Here is a 17943-nt window from a genome sequence, read left to right as displayed (position 1 = left end):
GTCTGAGGATTTGGAGACCAACGACCTTTGTGCCAAACAGCCTGACCTCCGGAATTTCAAGATGGTGGCTAGTAGCTGTGCGCAACTGCTCCTGAATCACTTTAGCATTTTTAGAGCGCAGCTCTTAGGCGCCTGCTTCTGCGACGAGCATCGGTGTCGTATCTCGTAACCGAGCGAACGAGCACAGCGAATGATGAAAGCGAACGAGGAGCGCTGCGGTATATGACAGACGGTGATAGCGAAGAGAGCTCGAGGAAGAAACCGGAGGAGGGAGGTATGACGAAAGCGCGAGAAGAAAAGCGTATAGTGCCGCGAAAGACGGGCTACGAGATGGTGCCAGAGTGGCGCGCGTCGTCTGTATACGGAAACAAAGCGTTGCATGAGCGGAGGTCTGTCTGCTGCGGCTGCTGTGAATCGCGCCCTCGCGTCACCCACGCGCTGCCTCTTGCGATCTCCCGATTAGAGGGGCAGTCGCGTTACACTTCACTCCGTCTGAAACGTGTCGCACCAGACAGATATTCCGCGCCAGCCGGTATATCGCGAAATGAAAAGACGTATAAAGCTGCGCTCAAGTTTCGCATTAGTGAGCTAGTATCGTGGTCATCAATGATATTTTTTTTTAATTTTGAAGGCCCCTTCATCAATTGGCATGAACACCACGGGTATATTGCGTAAGCCATTCCGAGTGAAACATTCCAGAAGGTAGCTTTGGACCGGCAAGCTGGTAAACCAAACTGCCGACCCTCCCCCTGGGGAGTTAACAGACATAACGACCCAAAACGCAGAAAAAATTTCAAGAGCTAGCTAAGGTAACCAAAAACCTGGCTAATCAGCCACTCACGGGAAGAGTACCGCATCTGGTCAAGCGGCAAGCATCGAATACTGTTTACCGTTGCCTAAGAATTTGCTTTTTATTGTTTACTTTTTACTCCACTTTGTCTTTTATTGGGTGCACTTTTCATTAACTCTAGTGTGGCCGATCCCCCTCGTGGGTATGAGCCATGTTTTGAGACGACTACGACGACGACGACGACAACGAGAACGACAACAACAACAACAACAACAACAACAACAACAACAACAACAACAACAACAACAACAACAACAACAACAACAACAACAACGACGACGACGACGACGACGACGACGACGACGACGACGACGACGACGATGACGACGACTACAACAGGTGCTTTGGTACTACTTTCTCTTGGAGCCTCGACTCTACGTTTCAGCAGGGTCGTTCTAAACTTTCCTGACTTTAGCCACAAAATTGCGTTTCACGCTAAATGTGGTTTTATTTAAGCAAAGCGTTTACGGTGCTGATTCCTACTTTCCCTTACCATCTATACTATACTTCTTCTCAATTACTTTCAGTCTAGATTGCACGGCGAATGTTATTTTTACTGTTTTTGAACTGTGATCCCTCATTCACCTGATCTGACTTCTCAATTCTACACAATTTTTTTTTTTTTGCTCCCAGTGTTATATTGTCTGGTTCCTTGTTCCTGCAGTCATTAATGTGCGTACGACCTTCCGATTCCTCGCCCACCCACATTGTGAGTACATGCCATATGTTTTGGAGGTCATCATCATCATCATCGTCATAACCGCCGGTCGGGCGGTCTTGTGAGCCATGGCCCATGACGCAGACCCACGAGGGGACACTTACCTCGCAGGTGTCGTTGAGGACGTGGCCGGGGCCCCATTGAGCGCGCTGCCCGTCAAGGGGATCGCCGTCAAAGAGTTCGTGCCCGTGCATCTCACAGGAAGCGCAGGTTCGACCCCTCAACTACTTTGTCTTTCTCTCTGCGTTACCGTGCGTGACAGTTCCACAATAGACATCTGAAGTGAGGCGTATACCGACGCCGCATCACGCTCGAGCCGACCGTATAGCTGGTCTTCGCAGCGCCAGTAGCCGTGGCCAGTAGGGACACCTCGTGACTTTGTACTAGACCGAAATATGCTTGATCTTTATCTCAATCTGAGACTTGGGACACGTAGATCGCAGAACGCGATTCTGAAGTGATTGCCATAGTTCTTCTCTATAGGCAGAGCCGGTTCCATCTGTCTAGTCGAATATTGATTCGTCTGGCATTGATTTGCATCAAAGTGGTGCCGACAAGAAGGCTGCACATCACTGTGCATGAACGAATGTGTTGCCCTCTGTAACGAACACACACAGGCACACGCACGCACACTAACACACACGCGCATACACACAAGGCACACACACACATATATGCTTCCTGCAGCTGCTTCTATTTTTGTTGTTCTTTCTCTTTAGCTTTGTTTCTCTTCTTTCCCTCTATGCGGCAACTGCAGTCACGACGTACCAACTTTCTCAGAAGTACCTGTTGACGCAATGTAACTGTTTTCAAAGGTGCATTATTGGAACTTATGACACGACCTGGTAGGGCCGATCGGAGGTTGATGGCTATAGCCTTAACATGTACTCTCACTCGTAGACGTTAAGGTATGCACCATCGCTGTTCTCAAAAGTTCATACGCGAGCGACTTCCCGATCTCTCTGTTCCAGGAGCATCAGTGAAGCCCATCGGTGCCCAGAACTCACTTGCCAAAGTGAAGAAGGCATGTTACTTTGAGCACAATGTGCCCGATGTACTCGGCGTGGGAGCGGTGCTTCGGAGCAGCTCGCCGGAGCTCCGCCGGAGCCCGCGAGAAGACAACGACCGCTCCAGCTCTGTGCACACCCGCTACATGCAGTTCACCAGCGACGGCAGCCTCCTCACGGAGTCCAGCGCTTTTCGGGAGCAGCGTTCCCTTCAGGTATAAACTACACACTCCATGATCGAGTGCCTAATGAAAATTAAATTCTGAGGTATTACATGTCAAAACGACGATATGATTATGACGCGCGCCGTAGTGGGGGACCCCGGGTTATTTTGGCCACCAGGGGTTCTTGCGTCTTGTGCCTACAGTGCATGTTACATACTACAGCTACAGGTGTTCCTTGGAACGCAATTAGACAATAATAACACAACCGTATACGCTCCGAGATTGGGCGACGCGATGCCGGAGATGCGTCGGCAATGTTTTTCACGTAGTCAGCTCCTGCCGCTCGCGTCCCGTCGCGTTCGCGCAGCGCCTGGCGGCGCACAGCCCGTGTGGTCCTGGTCGAACCGTGCTGCGACGCACCAAGCTTCGCGCTCAGCGGTCGGCCATGTCCGAGCTATGGAAGAAGCCCCGGCGCCAGCGGAGCCTCCTGGGCGGCGCGGGCGTGGATGCCCACGCGCGCTCCGAGCCGCCGCCGCACTGCACGCTGCTTCCCGAAGGCGACGACGAGCTCGCGTCGGCCAACGACGCGATGTTCGGGGCTCGGCGGAGCCGCTTCCTCCGCGAGGACATCCAGCCTTGCACCTCGTTTGTCGGCATCTCCTCGTCCACCGTCGACCACTACTGCTGCAGGTACGCGTAAATGCACGCTATCATATAGCGCAGCTCACAAACAAACAACCAAATAAAAAGATTACCAGTCCTTCCCCTACCGGAAAATGGGGGTAAGCGAAGCCTGTCCTGCGTGCGTCTGACCTTCGTCACGGTTAAGTAAGCCACAGACAACGGTGCCGGATTGCTTTGGCCTCCCGCTCCGTCAGCTCGGGATCTTCTGGTTGCAGTCGGATTGTCAGGGCTCGGGCGGCTGTAAAGGCGCGTTTATAGGCCGAAGTTACCGGCGCGCGGGCGAGCGTTTCTCGACGCTGAAAGCGTCGGAGCGCGTTGGCCGCTTGCGGTTACGTTGACTGCGCGAGTGGGCCGAATCATCGGTCGAACTATAGACGCTGTTCTCGTCCACGTGACGTAACGTGTGCGCGCACTCATGCTACGTTGGACTGTATTAACCAACGGCGAGCCCTTACGGACGAGTTCTCGCCTCCGCTCGTCGAAGGCTGCCTGTTTCTCCGGGGAACCCACAACGCGTGGCCGTCCCATGCGTTTTCCGAGACTGAATTGAACGCAAACGAAGCCGGTGCAGCGCACGCGAGACCTTTTCCTGCCCTTTCCCTCCTCGGCTGAAGCGGAACGGCTCTGATTGGTTGCGCGCGTGGCATGAGCGCGCGCCTATGCAGCTGGAATCCTTGCTAATGGCTCACGCTCCGGCGCCGGCGCAGCTGTCAACTCATCAAACCGCCCTTTCCCACAGCTGCTCTACTTTGGGAGCAATTGCATTTTTGTGTGACCAGACCGCCACCGAAACTTGAACCAATACAAGCTTCGCTTGAAAAGACAGAAGGAGGAGGAGGAATAAACTTTATTAGTAGAAATGAGCCGACCGTAAAATCGTCCGAGGTGGGCGGCTTCCCTAGTCCAGGATGCCGTGGGCCTGAGCTGATAACTTGGCCCTGCTCACCAGGCGATGCTGGTCTTCAGGGCTCGAGCTTGTCAGCTGGGCCTCCCACTGCTCGACGGTTGGTCCGGTGATGGGCGGTGTCGATGGGTTTTGCTGACATTCCCATACCATGTGGTAGAGGGTATTGGGCCTAGAGCAGAAAGCGCATTTGTGGGTATAGCTCCTAGGGTACATCGCGTGTAGCAGGGTGCCGTGCGGGAATGTGCCGGTCTGTAGTTTTCGGAACATCACCGCTTCTTCTCTTGTCAGCTGGGGATGCGGGGGTGGATAGATCCTCCTACTCAGCCTGTAGTGGCTCAGGATATCGGCGTATCTTTTCGGGACGCTATCTTGTTGGTCTACCGGTGCTCGTGAACCTGGTGGGATAGCCCGGAGAATGTGATCTCGGGCAGCGGCATTAGCCGCTTCATTACCCGCCAGGGACTCGTGTCCCGGGGCCCAGACAATGTACAGTTCAGGAAAATTGTCTCGTTTTTCGAGGATGCTCAGGGCTTGTTTGGAAATGCGGCCCTTTTGGTAATTTCTACATGCTGTTTGCGAGTCGGTGATGATTGTGATTAGATCTTCTTCTCGCTTGCCCGTAGTGGCCGCCAGGGCTATCGCCGTTTCTTCCGCGCAGTCGATGTCTGTAGTGTTTACCGAAGCCGCAGCTACCTCTTGTCCTTGGCCGTTGATCACGCTGATAGCGTGGGCCGCTCTGTTCTTGTACTTTGCCGCGTCGGTGTATCGGACTTCTCCTTGTTTTGGTCCTTCGTAGGCCTTACGTAGAGCTTTCACTCTCGCTCGCCTCCTTTCTCTGTGGTATTCAGGGTGCATGTTTCTCGGGATGCTGGCCACCGTGATCTTCTCCCTCAGGGGTAGAGGAACCCGCTGTTTTGTAGACTCATATTCGACTGGGTAGCCCAGTCTTATTAGCATGTCCCTACCCGTGCTGGTGAGCTTGAGTCGCTCTATCTGGCTGGTCTTGTGGGCCTCTACAAGTTCCTCCCAAGTATTGTGTATGCCCAGGCTGAGGAGCTTCTCCGTCGACGTCGTCGGTGGAAGCCCCAGTGCCAGCTTGTAGGTTTTTCGTATTAGGGTGTTCAATTTGTCTCTCTCGCTGTTCTTGAGACCCAGGTACGGGGTGCCGTAAGTGACTCTGCTGATTATCAGGGCTTGTATTAATCTGATTGTGTCCTGCTCTTCAGGCCGTGCTTTTTGTTTGTCACTCTTCGCACCAAGTGCGCGACTTGGATAACTGTCGCTTGCAGTTTTTTAATGGCGGCGAGACCGGCACCGTCCTTCTGGAAAGTGAGGCCCAGAATACGAAGTGTGTCCACCTTGGGTATGTTGACTCCATTTAGTGTCAACGTTGGGTCAGGTGTGTCCTGCGGAGGCCGCCCTCTTGTCCTCTTTTTGAGGATCAGGAGCTCCGACTTTTCCGGCGCGCATGAAAGACCGCAGTGGTGTAGATAATGCTCGGTCCTGTCGATGGCTTCCTGCAGGGCGTCTTGTTCGCCCGCCGATCCCGTGCACGTCCACATGGTCAGGTCGTCTGCATAAATTGCGTGACGGATACCCCTGATGTTCTCCAAGAGGTTCGGCAATCCCCTCATCGCTATATTGAACAGCAACGGGGAGATCACCGACCCCTGGGGGGTTCCTTTCTACGGTACTGGGAACTTCTCGGTCCTGAGATTCCCCAGGCCTATGGTCGCCGTTCTACCCGTCAGGAAATCCCGGACGTAGTTGTATGTCCGCCGTCCGCAGTTGGTATGTTGTAGGCTGTTTAGCACTGCTTCGTGTGAGACGTTGTCGAAGGCTCCCTTCACGTCGAGTGCCAGGATGGCACTCTTGTGGCATGTGCTGAGGCCGTCGATGACTTCTTCTTTAAGCTGAAGTAGAATGTCCTGGGTGGAGAGGTTAGGTCGGAAACCGAACATAGTGTTCGGCAGATGCCCACCTTCTTCCAGGTAGGGCGAGAGACGATTGTGGACCATGTGCTCGAAGAGTTTTCCCGCGCATGACGTAAGAGAGATCGGACGCAGGTTCTGTAGGTTGATGGGCTTGCCGGGTTTCGGGATCATCGTTACGTCCGCGTGCTTCCAGGAAGCCGGTATACTGCCCGTCTCCCAGCTTTCATTGATATACTTTAGCAAACTCTCCGTCGCCCCGTCGTCCAGGTTACGGAGGGTCTTGTTGTTAATTTTATCCCTGCCGGGCGTCGTGTTTCTTGTGAGATTTCTTATGGCTGCCACGATCTCCGACTTGGTGAAAGGTTAGTCTAAATCCGGATTGGGTTCCCCCTCGTACTCCGGGTGAATGACTGGCTGCGTCTTCCGTTGTTGCTCGTCTCCGATGTATTTCGCAGTGATGGCTTCAAGCGCTTCTTCTTCGGTTCCCTGGAAGTTGTGTATAAGTCTTTGTATGTGTTGCCCCGTGACAGTTTTTGATTCCGTCTTCGCCAGAAGGGTCTTTAAAATGGCCCAGGTCTTTCGGTTGCTGAGGGTTCCCTGTAACTGGTCGCACACTTGATTCCAGTTCTGACGTCCGAGTTTTTCAGCATACTCCTCCGCCTGCCGCGAGATTGCGGCAATGCGGATCTTGAGTTTGCGGTTTCTCTTCTGCTTCTTCCATCTCTTCAAAAGTCCTCGCCTGGCCTCCCAGAGGTGAAGTAGGTGTGGGTCGACTTCGGGATTGTCCGCAGTGAGTTGGATGGTCTTTGTGTACTTGGTAACCAAGTCCATCACGTTCTTGGTCCACTCCTCGATGTTCTCTAGGCTGCTGGGGTGTTCATCTTTGCGGAAAGCAGGCCAGTCTGTAATTTTGGCTTGACCTAATCTCACAGGGGTTTTGTGGTGCATGATTTCGGTCTGGATGATATGATGGTCGCTGCCCAGAGTCTCGTCCAGTCTCGACCACTCGACTTGCCTGAAGCCAGTGGAGAAGGTCAGGTCTGGGCTGGTGTCTCTGGAGACACTGTTGCCGATTCTAGTTGGTATTAGAGGATCGGTCCACAACGTCAGCTGGTGGTGTTGTGCCGCGTTGTGCACGTCCATACCCTTCTTGTTGGTTGATCGGTAGCCCCAAGCCACGTGTGGAGCGTTAAAGTCGCCCACCACGAGAAGTTTCTGACCGTCGGTGACTTTCTTCACTTCTCTCAGTAACTTGTCCAAGTCCTTTAGTGTGTCGCGTGGAGGACTGTATACATTCAGGATGTAGAGGCTCTGCAGGGTTTTCTTGGGAGGAACCAGCTCAATCAGAGTGTGCTCGATTCTGTGGTTGATTTCGTGCTGCTGCGTCGTGTAGTGCTTCTTGATGAGGACGGCGGTCCTGGTCCTTCCTTGGGCAATGTGCGTTTTGTAGCCACGCATCGTAATATTATTTGTCTCTGTTTCCTGTAACGCGATGACGTCAGGTTGGTGTAGGGTGCATACGTGAAGTAAATTTTGCCGTTTCCGATTTATTCCTCTGCAATTCCACTGCCAAATTTTGAGGGTTTCGGTCGCTTCTTTCTTCTTTGCTATTTTATTCGCCATCTTGGCTTCCCAGAGTCTCGTTCATCTGGGCTTCTCTGATGGGGTATTTTGGCTTTTTCCTTGCCTGCTCTTTTTCCCTTTCTAGTATGGAGATGCGTTGGTTGAGCTCGTTGCCCATCTGGGTGATCTCCTGGCGGAGCGTTTGTAAGGCTGCTTGGACGGTGGCTGCCACAGACTTGCTTATGGTGTCGACGGCCTGAGCCAGTTCGGCTCGGAATTCATTTCTCAGTTCGGTCTTGTCTTCGGTTCGGGCCTTGTTCACCTTGTACTCTATTCCCGATTCTAGGTCCTCTATCGGGGGAGTATGTTCCCTCGGCGGCGTTGGCGTTATGGTCGGTGTCTGCTGTTTTTGCAATTGCTCAATGAGATGTTGGAGCTTCCTCTCCAGGGCTTGTTCCCTGGCCTGAGCTCTTTTGTCTCGTTCCTCCTGACGTCCTTCTTGCTCTTCTAGACGCTTCATGAGCACTTCATTCCGCTTCATCAGGTCGGCGTTTTGCCTTCTGAGGGAGGCGATGGTTTCCTCGTATCTCGAATTTCGCTCTTGTGTCGGCAGTGAGGGAAATTGGTCGTTTGTCGACTTGGAACTGGTTATCACTTCCGCCCAGCTGATCTTCTGCGGTTCTTGCTGTGGCTTACTTGTTCGATATTCCGAGGAGCTTGAACTTGTCTCCCTTGTTATAGGTGGTTGTCGGCCTCTTGATTTACTTCTCTCCCTCACGTACAGGGGTGGGGGTCTTGGCTTGAGCCTTTTCTCGCACTCCTTGCTTGCCGTCTCGTGAGGTAGCCCACATAGTTTGCACTGCAACTGGCAATCATGATCTGTTTGTGGGTTCTGCACCCCGCACCTGTTGCAAATGTGTTTGTCTGGGTTGGGGCATACGTCCTGCCGGTGGCCGATTTCTCCGCAGGCCTTGCAATACTGTACCGATCTGCGGTATGGGCGGCAACGTGTGTACGAGCCGGCCACCTTCACATAGAAAGGGATGTGCGGACCTTCGAAGGTGATAACTGCTGAGGTGGATTTGCCGAGCATCCTCGCATGCAGGATGCCACAGTTGTTGGCTGCCAGCAGTTCCGCAAGTCGTTTCTCCGTCGTACACGCAGTGATGCCATGCACGACTCCACGTACTGTTCCTGGGAGCGGTTTGATGTACGGCGTCATCTCGTATGTGGCCGCCCCAAGTTCGATGCCGTTGATGGAACCGAGTTTCAGTGCGTAGTCCTCGTCTGCGGTGCTGGCAATTATCAGGTTCTGCTTCCACTGCGCTTGGATGGTTACGTTCGCGCAAAATTCTTTGAAAGGGGAACCACTTGCCCTTGCAAGTCCTTCGGTGATCTTCTCGTCCGGCCAGCTTGACAGTTTCATGCCGGTTCTTGGTCGGTATACCACCTTGTAATCATTCTCTGGCAGCGGCGGCGTCACGCGTCGCGGCGGTGGCTTGCCGTTGGTTCGGCTTCCCTGATCTTGCTGCCGTTGGTGGTTGCTGGTGGCTTGCATGCTTGCTTCTACTCTCGGGTTGCTCCTCGCGCTCAGTCCTCCTTGCTGGTTCTGGGGGTTTCCTTGCTTTCCTCTCTCTTGTATGCGGTCCTCGTTCGGCGCCTTCTTGTTTTTTCTTCCCTTGATTGCTTGGAACCATGGGCCAGCTTGACTCAGCGTCTTGCCGCTGTTCTCATCGAATTCCATGTTGCTCTGGACCGCTGTGGAGTCTTGGCTATTGTTCTCTATGTCCATTTCGTGAGCACTGCCGTTCGTTTCCCCTGCCATTCTCGGTGCTCGCGAGGCCACGCGGGCCCGCTCCTGGGGCGCGTGCGGCGTTCGGAGAACGGTGTTCGAATATGCCGAGGTGCTCGTTGCTCGGTGCGTCAAGGTAAACAAATCCACTCACCGTGGTAATTCTGGCGACTTTCGATGCCGATTGCCTTGTTGAGTTCAGTGGCACGAAATCGTGAAGGTTGGTTAAGGATAACCGCAATAACTCGCGATAAAAGCAGCAGCCCATGCGAAGCGCGTCCGCTCCACTCGGCCCCCTGGTGGCTTTTTTTCGAAAAGACAGAAGTTCAAATTTTATTGAAAGTACTCCAGAACTTGCACTGTTTCGCGCAATATCAGTTGCTAAACGCTTTCGCAGCGGCGCGTGAACAATGTGTCACAGCTTAGTAGGCGTGACAACCGCAGCTTTCACTGCCTGCTTTTTCTCCTCTCTGCTTCTCACAATCTAGCGATGTAGTGCGCATTGCAACCAACGGCTAGAGAGGTCACGGTGCTCTTAGCACTCGGACTTGGTAGACGTCCTGGTGGTGCAGTTTGTTGATGGGCAGTTCTTGAATTTGAAGTTTCCAGGCTTGATACCACCTAACGTAGCTTCTCACCTTCATTATTTCATAGTTGACATGACGCGATGACAATTATAGCCGATAGCTGCTACGACGACGGCCTACGCAAGCTATTGGCTATTTCGCGAATGCAGTTGTGTGAGTCTTAAGGAGCTGTCGATGTAGAAAGAAAAAAGTCGGAATTTCGCACGAAAGGTTAGGCATCGATTGCGACAGCAAATTAGCAGACAGCCATACGAAGTAAGGATGGTACATTTATCGGCCGTATCAGCTTGTAAACATTAGCTTGCTAACTAAATTAACAAGCATGGTGTTGGCGCGCACTGCAAACATGAACACATCACAATCGATGACAGCGGATACTCGCTGTGAAAACGCTAGCGTTAGGAGGCGCGGCAGCAGCAGGGAGCGAAGTGACCTTCGTGCTGTCTGTCGCTTCAACGCAAACTGAGAGCCGAGAACGCACAGAACGCACAAAGCTACGAACCGTCGGTTCACCTAGACTCTGCTCCCAACGCAGATCGCTCTCAACATACGGCCGCGCGACTGCACGCAGCGGCCACATACGCAATTGCAGCCGGAGTATAACGTCCCCCCCCCCCCCCCCCCGGTGCCTCGCAACGTTGGGCGCCTCGCACGCGATGGAAGGCGATGCGCTTCCTCCGTGCTTTCCTCCGTTTCGCGCGGGCGAGATTGAGCTGCGATCGTCGGTCCCTCTTCCCTCGCACATACAGCGTATAGGCGCGCGGCAACGGTGTTATCACCCTTGGACTTTGTACGGAATATCACGGCGACGCCGACACCGACGCCGACGGCAGGAATGCGCCTGGGGTGCCCGTTTAATTGCTATCACAATAAAAGTAAACTATCTGTTTCTCCGTTACCTGCCACCCGGTTTGGGGTGACGGTAATGCTTGACTAATGAAGGAAGGAGATCAATCCAAGTGGCCAGCGACACGCCAAGGAACTGCGCGGCCAACTTATCTTGCATGCATGGTCATTTTCCTCGAATATAGCGACTATACGTGGCTCAGAGCGAAGTTGTAGCCAATGTAGATGCTTTCTTTGAACTAAACCACCTGAGAAAGAGAGACAAGGAGGAGAGGCAGAGTGTTTAACAAAAGTACCTAAGTATTAGGGTTAGTTAGGGGAACACCTGCATACCGTGCGCGGCGTCTCTGTGAAGGTGTATTCGGCTGTAGAACCCGAGGTCACATGTTCGATTACCAGTTGCAGCGGCTTCATTTAGATGGTGGTGGAACGCAAAAAAGAATCGCTTGTTTTTTTTAGCTTTGAGTGCAAGTTTAAATGAATGTCGTGTTTGGCAGAATGAATTCATGCATTTTGTAAGTGAACTTGATCTCTCTCTCTCTCTCTCACTCTCTCTCTCTATCGTTGCCATATCTTGGCTTTGGGACGTAAAACGCCATAGTTGGATAACCCCTGAAGTTAATACGAGCAAAACGAGGTTCTGGCGTTGCGGTGTTATGACCGGAAACTAGCCTTGTCGATTTTTTTAACTTCAGTGATTTACCTTTATAAATTCTGAGTGCGTGAATCAAGATGACAACGTCGGGATCCGGAAGTAAATACTTGGCAATACGCAATTCGGCTACAGCTTGTAACAACTAGGGTGGTTGCTTGGGCTAGTTGGTAAATCATGATCAAAAATAACGTACAGCGCAAAGGACAAGGACAGCGATAGACGACATGTCGTCTATCGCTGTCCTTGTCCTTTGCGCTGTACGTTATTTTTGAGCTTGTAGCAAGTTCGGGAAATGCCGATAGCGAGCAATTTGGTTTTGGCCTCCTGGAAGTGTGCTTCGCCTATACATGGATGAGCGCGACGAGAAAATCTCACTCGAGGCCGCCGCTCAGCAGGATTACACTAACGCAGATGACCGCTGTGCCGGTTCCCTTAGTTGTAGGTGTAGATCGAGTTCTTCGTTCTTGAATAAATCCGAAAAACGCCGAAAAACAATTGCGATGACATTTTTCCAAATTCGGACTTAACCGAAGAACTCCGATTTTTAGGGAACGTATAGCCTTAAAATACTCGAGGATGTTCCACAGACTTGTCAATCCATTTCGCCGCGAACACTGCAATGCGTGACATAATGACACGTGTACTTATCTTTATCGGGCGACCAAGTTTCGCCGCCTAACAAATGCTGTCACACAGCGCGGGACGCGCCTGCGTGTATCCGAAGTTTCTGGAAAGTTATCGATGCTTCTATCTGCTGTCTGTTGTCGCCGAACCTTATGTTATCTGATGTCATCGTGTGACGCGAATGGTGTAGAACTTTGTGGAAGGCACGCGGGTCCCAACGATTAGTCTGGAACATTCGATGACTGCTGTATAAAAGCCGACGCGCTGGACCCGCTGATCAGATTTTCGACGATCGCCGACTGTGTTCGCCGCTATCGTTGTGCTATAAGTGTAGCCAGTTTTGTGGGCACAGGTTCGCCCAATAAAAGTTAGTTTTGTTGTTCACAGTATTGCTACTGTGTTATTCAACGTCACCACCACGTGACAATATTCAGAAAAAGCCACATGCCAAAGCGCAATAAACTGGGCTGGAGATACAAAATCATAATCAAAACAAGTTTTCTTACTAAGAAAATGTTCGTTTAGTGCCCGTAGCTGTTGAAGAAGTAGGAGTACACAGGCAGAGCGCTGTTCACCGCTCCACATTCTCTCATTTGGCGGCGCCTCGCACGCTTTCCTATTCGTCAGGACACACCAGTAACACGCGCAGATCTCTCCTGAATAAATGCAATGGTCGTCTCCTTGGCAATGGGGTGGCGCGTTGCGCAACCAAGCTCAATTATGTTAGTCTTAAGACTTAAGATTCGCTCTCCAGTGAAGCGATAGATTGAAACCGAAGTAGAGCGTGCCGTACTTTCAGCCATGGTAAATTTGTTTCATTTACGTTTCTCGTTCTCTGCTTGTCATTGTTGAGAAGGAAAAGTGATCAGACGCCGTTTTTTTTTTTTTAGGAAGTTCTAATACGCTGTGGTTAACAAGCGGATAGAGAGTGAGATAGAGAATGAGCCTCTTTAACACATAAATTGAGCTTTGGACAGGCATCCAGAATACCTTGAGATCGGGCGGCGTCCCGGACCCTCGCAATCAGCCGTTGCTAATCCCCGAGGTCGGAGCTGGCCAAGGCTATGTCCCAAAGCTCTTTGGTTTGATAAAGGTTCGTAGGATGTAATGTTGCCTGCCTGCAACCTGCTACTACGTGCCTGAGGGACCCGGATCCTGCGCAGAAGCGGCATTGTGGAAATAAGTGTGTAGGGGCTATGAGGTGATTTCTGGTTTGATGGAGAAATGTATTGACTTGCAGAGCACACAGGAATCGCTGCTGTCCAGGTAGTGGCGTGTGGGGTACGCGTATGTTCTGCGGGTTAGCCTGTAATGCGTAACGTATATTTAAATATCTTGTTTCGATGTTTTGTGTATACGTGCATTGATAGTTTGTTTCCAGTGTCACTTTTTTTGCCCTTCATCAAGCTGTATATTCGCATTTGTATATTTCATTGTATCTTCGCATTTACAATGCACAGGGCGAGTCAAATGAAAGTGAGCCAACCTACCCCACGCAATAATGGTTCGGTTCATTATCGATGAGGCATGCGCGTAGCACAACGAAATCTCTCATTTACGAAAGTGACATGCAGGTGTGAGGATAAGTGTTCTTTAATGATCTCATACACTGGGTCGAACACCGTTGCGTGTCATAATGGATGCTCCAAAAGTTGAACAGCGTGGTGTCGTCAGGTTTTTGACAGCTGAAGGTGTTTCCCAAAAAGAAATTCGTCGCCGTGTGGCTGCCGTACACGTTGAAAATTGCATTTCATTGGCCATTGTGAAGCGTTGGAGGAAGCGGTTCAAAGTAGGGCGTGAGAGTTGCAAAGACGATCCAAGATCGGGCGAAAGCCATCGTGCAATCAATCACCTCCGACACAATTGCTAAGGTTGATGAGCTGATTAGACACGAACGGCGGATAAGCATCGATGAACTGGCAGAGCGTGTGAACATCATAATTCATGAACATCGCGGTTATCGGCTCTTGTGTGCACAATGGATGCCCAACATTTTGAACCACCGCCAGAAGACGGAGAGGGTGCGGCGCTGGCTTGACTGATGTGATCCAGTATATCACCATGAGGGTGTCGACTTGTCTGCAATTCTGACCGGGGACAAATCATGGAGCCACTAGTAGGAGCCCGAAACACGATGGCAAAGCTTACAGAGGAAACATTCGAATTCACCACTACCAAACAATGCAAAGGCCGTCATTTCCGCCGCTAAGGTGTCGCTTCCTTCTTTTTCGAACGTGAGAGGCCATTACTGTTAGAATTTGCTAAACCTAGAGAGGCTATCAATCGTTTCCGATATTGTGAAACACCGTAACTGCTGCGTGTCGCAATCAAGAACAAACGACGTGGGAAACTGACGAATGGGGTCATCTTGCTCCAAGGCAATGCCAGTACCCACATCGCTGATGTGGTTAACATAAAACTGGCTAAGTTGAAGTAGGAAACGCTGCAACATCTGCCATACATCCCAGACCTGTCGCCTTGCGACTTCCACATTTTGGGACAATTGAAAAAAAAACAACTCAAAGGAACCATATTATCGTCGGACGGTGACGGGAAAGAGTCAGTTACAGACTTTTTGAAGCAGCAACCCAAGGAATTTTACGATACTGGAATCGCGCGACTTGAGTCATTGGGACAAATGTCTAAATGCTCATGGAGACTACCTTTAAATAAAGTACTTCGTTTGTCATATATTCGCATTTGCTCACTTTCATATGACTCGCCCTCGTATATTTTGCAGAACTTCTGCTTTTTATATGTGCTCCCTGTTGCGACTATAATTTTGGTGCAATTACTCACAATACACGACCGGTGACAGATGCTCCTGCGCAGTAGATTGGAACAAAGGAGATTGTCATTGAGATTTTCCCCTGGCCGTTGCATGTGTACAATAATGTAAACAAGGTTCTTGAATGACAAAGTTTTATTAAACTATTTGTCCTAAAATTGTTAATTTTATGGTCTTTACATTTTTCATGTCAGTGGTATGCCCTTCTTTGCTGGTTTAGAACTGATGTATAGTTCTAAAGTTCATGTAATATTTTCTTTACTCATTAAATAGGCAGAAAACATGGAAGCATTGATATCAATTATTTCGGGCACAGTAATTTTTGGGACATACGAGTACATTCTTTTATGAAAAAATGCATATTTTACTTGCCTTGACAGTGTGTAGCATCTAATAATTCGTTTGCAGCATCTTTGGCAATGGCAATGCAGTTATTATTCATGTATTTGATCCCTTGATAAATTTTATGAGGAGGAGGCCGAGCTGCAACGTGAGCCCCCCCCCCCCCCCCCCCGCCTTCCCCGAACGAAATTTCTGGCTACGCCACTGGGCTGTACGACATGTGCAGGGGAATAGCGGCCGGGGAACATGTATTAACAGTCTATGTTATAAAATATGTCAGGTTAACTGTTCTTGAATAGCTTGCCACCCACGTGACGCCACATGATTTCAAATGTGCCAGATATTGGAATAATGGCAGCATAATATCAAAACATAAGAAAACCGACGAAAAGAGATGGAGCATCAAAGACGCATTAACTAGGTTTTGGTATTGTGCAAAAACATTCACTAAGACACTGTCCATGTAAGTGGGAGCCACATATTTTACTTCAATCAGCTCAGATTGGCTTTAGCAAGAGATACTCGACAATGGCTGATACCCATGTCATGAGCAAGATAGATAAAGTATGCGGAACATAACCAACCTCTCTATGTAGCCTTCATATAAGTTACAAAAATTCGTTTCATTGGGCACAGATACCAGCATTCATGAAAACGTTGCATGGCCAAGGAGCGGTGAAATTTTATGTGGATATCTTAGGAAGTATATTTTATTAATTGGAATATCTGGGAAATATCTTATTCAAAAATCTGTGCATTTAAGTGTGCTTGCGAGCAAAAAGAAAAGAAAAGAGGAGGGGGAGGAGCAGAGAGCTGTTACTATCGGTGAGGAAATAAAATGAAGGACAAAACGAAGAAACTCGCTTTTTCGCAAATGCATTCGATCCCCTCCGTGCTCTTGCTAAACGGTGGAAGCCTGAGTGATTACAGTTCAAGTACTGTAAGGTCTAAAAGTATGCCTGCAACTTATTTTCTATGGGAGTGAATCTTGTCCCCCTACGGAGTACGTTCAGTGTGCTTGGGCACGGTGGAGATAACTTACTCCGTCGGGGAATACGAGAGTTTAAAAAAAATATATAGTTTAGTTAGGAACAATTAACTGCTCCCACATTAAGGAACTAACTGCCTGCACCCCTCTGCTTTTAGAGTGCGTAGTTAGTCTATACTACGTAGCGTGTATTTTTAATCTTACGTTTATAAAAAAAAGTGGTAAATACGATATGATGATGGCAAGAGAGAGAAAGACAGATAAAAATGAGATTCGGAAGATAGGGAGCTTAACCGAAAGAGTGGATTCTGATTTGCAAACCTTATATATACGAAGAAAGAAATGAGGGGAAAAGAGACGGAAAAAATAGCCGAGAAACAAAGCAAGCGCGCGAAAAAAAAGGAGAAAGAGAGAGAGAGAAAGAGAGAGAGAAATATGCAGTGGGTGGGGAACGCCTGTAAGTATCAAAGTTTCATTAATAGGTTACTCGAATGTAGAAACTTCGACAGTGCATTTATCGACTTCTGTTGTGACAACCGCACGGGCCAGGAATTCATGATTGCCTGCTCCGAAAACGGCCGATCGTGGAGACGTTCCAACGCGGGACCGCCTGTCTGTATTGCGGCGAGGACAGCGGCAAAGAGCACGTTCGATAATTACATCGCTGCCACAGTCGTCACAAGCAGCACCGCCGGACATTCTTATGTGAAAATCGAGAAATTTTGTGAAATCTACTTGAAACTGCAGTCGGCAGAAAACTGTTGTCTCGGTTCGGGACCAAGATCGAGTCGATGCAGGTGTGTGTACTGTAAAACATGGCACGAAGTGCAGTGCATGGCAAAATGGCAAGGCGTGTAGTATCTAAATTCTGTGACGACCGAAGAATTCAGCGAAAGCTCCATCCACAAAAGTGCACTGCCCTTTCCCCCGCCCCAAAACGTAGCCCCCAGAGATGCCGATATTGAAACAGGTTCGCCTGCCCTATGAGGTCACGGAAGGGGGAGAACGTAATTTCCTGGCTCACCTACGTAATTTCTTCGAATGGGACAGGCTATGGTGTTTCGAATAAGCACCTTTCCGCAGGATAGCGGTGTGATTTACGCGCCTTTCCGGTGCCCTGTAGTGCACGTGAATTGCACTTTTATGCATGATACTAAGCGTTGAGAACTGTTGAGCAGGATATATAGCGGCACTAAGAGTGCCTTTCTCATCTCTTCTCCCGCTGCCTGACGTAGGGACGGCAAGCGATGGGAAGTCACTGTCCTCGCACACTTCAGCTTGTCATAAAATGTTTTGGTTTGACGCAATCATAGGAACCTTGCAAAAACAAGCGTGCGTTTAGTGCACTCAGGAAAGAAGTCGCGAATGACCTGGTAATCAATTTTATCCTTTAAGCTCGTCATGAGAAAAAAAGAAATCGATGGCGTTACTAAACATAAGCAAATGTGATGCGTTTGGTGCACGTAGGAAAGCAGTCGTGAATCTCCTGGTAAT

The 17943-nt window shown here is 50.1% G+C and overlaps 1 protein-coding gene across 1 annotated transcript in view; it reads left to right on the top strand.

Moving 5' to 3' along the window:
• Positions 1 to 1591: 1591 nt before the first annotated feature.
• The window catches only part of LOC135909607 (uncharacterized), a 33454-nt gene continuing 17102 nt past the window's right edge, over positions 1592 to 17943 (top strand). Inside the window, exons 1-3 of the mRNA XM_070531804.1 lie at positions 1592 to 1778; positions 2540 to 2790; positions 3107 to 3429. Coding sequence (XP_070387905.1) covers positions 1637 to 1778; positions 2540 to 2790; positions 3107 to 3429 — 716 coding nt within the window. The 5' untranslated portion in view covers positions 1592 to 1636. The remainder of the gene's footprint in view (positions 1779 to 2539; positions 2791 to 3106; positions 3430 to 17943) is intronic.

The sequence above is a fragment of the Dermacentor albipictus genome, chromosome 1, assembly GCF_038994185.2.
Source record: "Dermacentor albipictus isolate Rhodes 1998 colony chromosome 1, USDA_Dalb.pri_finalv2, whole genome shotgun sequence".
Classification (NCBI taxonomy): Eukaryota; Metazoa; Arthropoda; class Arachnida; order Ixodida; family Ixodidae; genus Dermacentor; species Dermacentor albipictus.
Note: the sequence above shows the minus strand (reverse complement) of the source record. Positions and strands in the feature narration are given on the sequence as shown.